Source organism: Cynoglossus semilaevis, chromosome Z, assembly GCF_000523025.1.
Source record: "Cynoglossus semilaevis isolate Cse_v1.0 chromosome Z, Cse_v1.0, whole genome shotgun sequence".
Taxonomy (NCBI): domain Eukaryota; kingdom Metazoa; phylum Chordata; class Actinopteri; order Pleuronectiformes; family Cynoglossidae; genus Cynoglossus; species Cynoglossus semilaevis.
The window spans coordinates 7,444,741-7,452,161 of NC_024328.1; the positions used below are offsets into that span (position 1 = coordinate 7,444,741).

The following is a 7,421-nucleotide window of genomic DNA, read 5'->3' on the forward strand; positions in this document are numbered from 1 at the left end:
ATGAAAAATTTTACACCTTAATTTGGTTTGTTTCACATTCCCACTGCATACCTGAAAAAGGAAACAACCGCATCAGACCAACTGGTCGTGAAACACTGCCACAAATGAGCATCTAGCAGGTCGGGGGAAAACAGCACGAGGGAGACAAACTGACAGACATCTCCATCAGTTAATGTGAAGACCTCTGTGTGGAGCTCAGTGACTACTGATTAAATATCAAAAGAAGACTACGACAACTCAGGTTTCAACTGATGTAAAACTTTACTCGTAAGGATCACAAACTAATGGTGTATATGAAACGCTTTTATTAACAAGTAACAACAAAGATTCTCTAAAAATGTACTGTATTCATGTGTGTACATGTGAGAGCAAAGAGCGACAGGACTTCATGTTAAAGTGTCCAACTGGTCTTGAATGACTTCCAGCTAAAAAATCAGAACAAGAGAATAAGGTTAGAATAAAAACCAAAAACAACAAAAAAAAAACAAATAGACACACACACACTTTTTTTTCAGTTGGCACTACTAACAGATGTAATGAATTATACTTAGTCTCAATTTTACCATATCAAAATTATACCTAGATATATATTTATATGTGTATATATATATATGTATATATATATATATATATATACACCTATGTAAATAGACAATGAGTTATGCACATTATATATATATATATATGTGTGTGTGTGTTCAGTATTTTCTATATATATTCATTCCATAAACACTCTGTTGAAAACAAACCTTTTTGAAGAATTCAATCATCTGCTGGTGGTTAAACTCAACAAAGACATTTTCCTGGACCTGGAGAGAGACAGACAGATGAGAAAAGGTACATTTGAAATTGAGCCATGGAAAAGAGACAAAACCAAATCTGACATGTCACTATTTTTCCATTTAAATCTGACAAGTCTTTAAAAAAAAGTTTATTTTTTTTTGCTTCTCTTCTTTTTTTCCTGGACAATATTTTACCTGAGAAAATATAAGGATTCCTCATTATCTCCGCCACAGTGTAAACCCCAGTGTGGGCTGAAGCCTCAGGTGTGTACAGTGCCATTAGGGTAGTTTACAGAAGACACGGGTCATAAAGCCAACAGCGCTTCATTGAAACGGTCAAACAAGAACTTGGTGACCATAAAGGCCATGTGACCTGGACAATAATAGACCATACTGCAGTCAGGCAGGAATCACAAGTTACTGTAATAACACAATTGCACTCTTAAAATAAAGGACAAATGTCATTTCTGGGCAGTAATCGTCACTTTTTGTATTATGTATGTATTATTTAAATTTCATGTTTTTTAACTGAATATTTTAGCAAACTTATATGACATCCTTAAAATGAACCTCAAAATAATAACTGTTTACTATTTAATTTCTTACCTCACACGACTAATACGGTTAGAAGTATAATCTGTATTTGCTCAAACTATGAAGAAAGAAGAGCAGTGGTGGGTTCACCATTTGGCTCACGGGCCAAAATGAGGTTTAAAATTTGACTTGAGGGCCAGTTCAGTATGGTTGGATGTGCAAGGTGGAATAATATAAATAACATGGACAAGAATTAACCAAACTTTTAAAGATAATTTGGCACATTCGACGTCTGCCGCTATTTAGTGGCATCAACAGAAGCTATGGTTGAGTCTTTGTAATGCATGAAACAGAAGTACTGACATCAGTCAACAACAACATCAGTTGTACCAGTTGTACCTTTGGTTGGCCAGATTAGAAAGCCCAGTGGGCCGTATTTGGACCACAGGCCATAGTTTGCCTAGGTCTGAAGAAGAGGGTAGTAAGAAGTGTGAAAAAAAACATTAAAATACCAAATTGTTGTTTTGCAGTATGCTTTTCAAATTTTCTTCATTGCACTTAAAGAAAGCTTGATGGAACTATTGATTGGAACAAAGCAGAAAAACACTGGGCTGCCATTCCTAAACTGTTATTATTATGGTCCACATTAACCAATCAGAAATAAAGGCTCAAGAAATGAAGTACAGGACAAAGTGTGTAGAGTGTTGAGCCACTTTATCAACATCCATTATTGTGAAAATGGACACATTATGTGAAAGGTCAACCGAGCTGCAACACCATCCGTTGATTACTGCACTGAACAACTGCTCCCAAGAAGTAAAAGAGCAGAGAAAGGAAATGGAAAATACATAAGTGAATAATAAAAAACTGAGACAACAAGCACTAGCGTGTCTGCTTCAGCTCAGAGAGACTGGATGAGGCTTCAGGGTTTGTTTGGTCGGGGTGGGAGTGGGTGGAAGAAGGCCATGTGTCACAGCAAATTATAAGGCCTGATTAATTAAAGGCAACATTAAAAGTCAATAAAGAAAAGTGCAGAGGGAAACTGTCAACTGTCAAAACCTCAACTTCACCACTGCCCCAAAGCAGAAGATTGTAGGGCGGCCTTTAGTTCCAGTTGCTGCAGAGATGTTCTGCCAACAACAACGACAACAACAAAAATGTAGGTTGCATGTTAAAAATGTAAATATTTATCTGAATGAAGTGTTGTTTGGCCACAGAGATGGAGGGAAAATAGTTGAACCTGCTGTGTGTTTCAACCTCACCTTAAACCCATTGATCTTTTCTACAGCAGTGAGGAGACACTGACACTGAACAATTACTTATTTAGATTAATGTGCTCTGTTGTTCTGTGGAGGTTCTGGGGAATCGGGGGAGGGGGGGGGAGGGGGAGAGGGGTTCACACTAACAAACACAGCTCAGTAAGAAGCCAACAAAGTCTAATGTGGACCAGCTGAGCTGTCTGCGGCAGTCTGACAGAGGTGAGGGAGGGGAGGCGGGGGAGGGTTTGAAACTGCAGTGGGTGAAATATGATGTTGATCAAAAGTGAACAGCAATAAAGTGAAACAACAAACTGTTCCTGGAGGATTTGGCGGTTTAAAGTGGTTGTTAGTGTTCAAGTGCAAAACATGACAACGAACAAGTTACGGTTTCCAGGTGCTGGGAATATGTGTGTGTATTTCTGTTTGTGTTCAGTCTTCCCCCGACCTTCTCCAGGGTTGAAGTTTTGCCAAACACTCACCCAACGAGGCTCTGACACAACTGGGCTGACACTAATGAGGACACATCATCCTCATCATCACTGAATCACAGCCACAGCCACACGTTCCACACAGACACATACTCATCCATTTAACACTTTTTGACAAGTACATTACAATGACTGACGGACAATCTATAAATTAAAGGATAATATGTATGCTTGTCTTACAGATCTATAAGTTCTAGATCTATAAGACAATGATTCAGGTTATTCCTTTTTCACTCCCCAAAAGACTGAGCAAAAGCACTGTGCCAAGAGAAAAGTCACGCCCACGCATGGAGAACCTGCACAACTCCACATTTAAAGATCTGGATTCAAACCGGTGACGTTCTTCCTGTTAGGCAAGAGCAATAACAGCTCTTAGATTTTGTGCTCTACACTTCATGCCACTGTAGAAATTTAGCCAAGGAAACCAGTCAAAGTAGGTGACTATAAATATTCTTCAAATATGAAACGTCTTCACTGCTGACAATCAGGATTAACAATTTTTAATGAACAGATTATTTTAAAAATGCAGCCAATCAGCTTGCACCAAGACCACTCCCTACAAAAAAATGTACTGTTCATGCCTGTGTAAAGCAGTGTGGTGATTGATGCCATGTTAAAATATGTATGGAAAAATTCCTCGCACCAAGTGAAGCATATTTCGACCCAAGTGCTGAATAACAAGCGTGGATCATTCCTCTCTTCTGATGATGGAAAAATAAAGCTACAGCTTGTCAAAGTTCACATAAAGTTCTTGTGTCCATTTGGACGTGGACAGTTCACAGCACAACTTTTTCCAAATTATTTTGAGGGAAAAGACTACATCTTGATTCTGTTCAACGTTATTTAACCAGTTTTATATAAAAAAAAAATGTTTACACCAGTTCCTCCAGCTTACCAGCCGTGCAGAGGATTATACGGGGCAGTGTAGGTGCTCTGTCACTTTGCTGCATTTTACGTCTTCTGGTGACAGTGAGCTGCATGATGTGTGTGTTCAAATAGAGCTCCTCACCTGTGAATGATCGATGACTTTTATCTGACAGAGGAAATCTGACAGTGAATGACACAAAGACTGAAAGAGAGCTGCTGGATTCTGGGAAACTCTCACCAGCAGCAAACATATTTATTTCTCTCCCTTTTTCTAAGAACCAATGACTGGAGAACATTTTAGGATTTTTTTTCCCCTCCCTGCCTTTAACTGTCGACAAATAATTTCCATTTACTTGTTTTCTTGCTGGGTGCATAAAACAATTTATTATCATCAACAACAGGGCATTTTGTAGCTGCTGTGCTAAAATACACTGCATAAAGAAAAGAGGGGTTTAGCTGTTTTATGGACATGTGAAAAAATGGTTGGAGGGTGGAAATAAACATGCATGTCATCATCACTGGATCTTTTTATTCAACGTAAATTAAAAAACAGGATTGGTTTTTACATCGAGTTGTGACAACACACCCGTCTGTTCGTCTATTTTCTTTAGTCTTTCTAATGAGGAGTGTATTTACGGAGTGCGGGAGAGAGGCGCAGGTATTTGTGTGTTACCTGAGTTCAGTGTCAGAAAACAACAGATTCTTTTGAAGGAGACAGCTCTGCCTCCTGATGACTCAGTAACAGACTTTGGTGCGTCAGTGCTACAGGTGCTCCTCTTTTATGAGTGTGAAGATCTGTCTGTCTGTCTGTCTGTCTGTGCCTCATTAAAACTACCAGAGTTGGACTGGTTTCAAATTTAAATTAGCCAAAGATTAAAAATAACTTTAAGAATAAAAATTCCTTTCTTGAATTTTTAATTTTCCTTTAAATAAATCTGTTACTATTTTTTGGAAATTATGCCTTTTAGTTTCCCTTAAATGTCCTTAAAGGAATCTTAAACCATTGCGAGATGAAATGGAAAACGTATAGAAATAAACTAAGTTTTCATCTGAGAAAAACAAAGTTACTAATGATTTCAGGCCATGAAAAGTTCAAAAACAAAGTAAAAAACAATTTTTACTCTACCCTTTTTGTTAACCTCCAAAATTAATTAGTTATAGCCAAGTACGAGCTCCACTAGTTTAAGGTCAGGTTTAATTAACTCTGCTACAACAGTCACTGCAGTGTTTAGCTTTCTGTGAATTATTCAGGAAACACTTTTCACAGAGCTCTGATGCACCAGTCGTCAACAGAAAACACAAACAATTCTTCAAAAACTCCAAGTGTGTGCTGTTTAATTTTCCCATGACCCTTTGATCCCGCGACTGGTCAAAACCAGCCTCTAGGAGCCACACATGCTCTCCACATTGATGCTGAAAGAGAGGCTCCACCAAGCAGTAACTGCATCCACCATGATGCCCCATGGCCGTCTCACAGTGACAGATACGAAACCTCAAAACATCAGCCATTCACTGAAAGCTTGTCAACTACAACAAATAAGAGCTGTCAAATTCAAACACTGAAAACTGTCAATCACCTCTGGTATTTTTAACTGAAACCAGCACATGCAGACGACGAGAAGAAGAGAGAGGAGACGAGAGGAGAAGAGAGGAGAGGAGCCGAGGAGAGGAGAGGAGACAAGAGGAGAGGAGAGGAGCTGAGGAAAGGAGAGGAGCCAAGGACAGCAGAAGAGAGGAGAGGGTGAGAGGAGAGAAGCCAAGGAGAGGAGAAGATAGGAGAGGAGAAGAGAGGACAGGATGAGAGGAAAGGATGAGAGGAGAGGAGCCAAGAAGAGGAGAAGAGAGGAGAGGAGCCAAGGAGAGGAGAAGAGAGGAGAGGAGCCAAGGAAAGAAGAGGAGACAAGAGGAGAGGAGATGAGCTGAGAAAAGGAGAGGAGCCAAGGACAGGAGCAGAGATGAGAAGAAAAGAGAGGGGAAGAGAGGAGAGGGTAAGAGGAGAGAAGCCAAGGATAGGAGAAGAGAGGAGAAGAGAGGCAAGGAGTCGAGGAGAGGAGAGGAGAGGAGAGGAGAGGAGAGGAGAGGAGAGGAGAGGAGAGTGGAGTGGAGGAGAGGAGAAGAGGAGAGAGGAGAGGAGAGGAGTTGTGAGAAAAAGAGAGAGGAGAGGATCTTTGGAAATGAGAGAAAAGGAAAGGAGATGAGATGAGAGGAGTCAAGTAGAGGAGGGAAGAGGAGAAAAGGGAAACTTAATGAGTGTGAAAATTTTATTACCTTTTATTTTTTAATTAATTTAAGTCGAGTGAATATGTTCTCAGCTCAGTCGTGGCAGAAAGTAAATAAAAGCGCACATGAAGTTAATGTCTGACAACTGTCAGAAGAAGCACAAGGTTCACAAAGTCATAAAGAGCACAGTTTGGTTTGTTCTGTGTGTCCCACTGGTGTTCAGGTAAGAAGGTTTAAGGTTTTTTTTATAGAAATAGCCTAAATATATTCTCAAAAGTTATAAAAACCGATACTGTTATCAGTAATTCTACATAATTATAACTATCAAACTTAAACATCAGTGTGTTTACCTGTTGTTATTATTAAAATAGTAATAATCACTTGTTCATTGTTTGACTTTTATTATTTCCTACACAGCAACAGTTGCTGGAACAAATGACAGCACTGTTGGCACCAGGGCAGATAAATGACAAATTTGTAGACACACCCTGACTGTCTGTGACCTTCCCTCCTGTCACACACACGCACGCACACCCACCCACAACCTGCGGTTTCAATTATTTCCCTTTAGGCTATAACAGCATGAAATCAGGACTTCCTGTCTCCGTCTGACTTCGGAGGTGATTCTATCTCCCTGCTCCCAGCTTCACTTATTATGCTCATATCACCTTCCTCTGATATAAGCCTTTTCTTAATCTCCATAACTCACTTCAGCTCCCATCCTCGCCCTGCATTTGGTGACACCTTGTTATAAACAGCCCATCAGTGGGCTGCCCACTCATTGCCCAGTTGCAGATAGACATTTATCAAGAGGCAGTGTTGTCTGCAGACTTCCCGTCTCTGTCTGTAAAACTCCACATGAACACTGAAAACCAATTACAGGGACACCAGGGCACATGTCTGCGGCGGCCATGAACATACAGGACAGACAACAGAGAGATGACAGATAAGCAAAGAGACATAAACAGACACAGAGAGGTTACAGGCTAAGAGGTTTGGATCATTTTGTTCTAATCGTTTCAGGGAGGACGTGACAATGTCACATGAGACCAGACCTGTTGTACTATTGTACTAAGATGCAGCCAACAATCAATTCCGGCTTAATAGTAGTTGATATTTAGTGTGCCACATTCACTTGACAGCGTCATCATATTCTTTTGGTGATAGCAAGCAAGCTGTAAATTGTGTGTGTGTATATATATATATATATATATATATATTTATATATATATATATATATAAACACACCCATATACATATATATATATAAA

The 7,421-nt window shown here is 39.6% G+C and overlaps 1 protein-coding gene across 1 annotated transcript in view; it reads right to left on the reverse strand.

Annotated features, from left to right (window-relative positions):
• Positions 1–247: 247 nt before the first annotated feature.
• commd10 (COMM domain containing 10) overlaps positions 248–7,421 on the reverse strand; it is a 49,713-nt gene continuing 42,539 nt past the window's right edge. Inside the window, exons 6-7 of the mRNA XM_008335976.3 lie at positions 750–809; positions 248–425 (exon numbers count right to left, since the gene is read on the reverse strand). Coding sequence (XP_008334198.1) covers positions 387–425; positions 750–809 — 99 coding nt within the window. The 3' untranslated portion in view covers positions 248–386. The remainder of the gene's footprint in view (positions 426–749; positions 810–7,421) is intronic.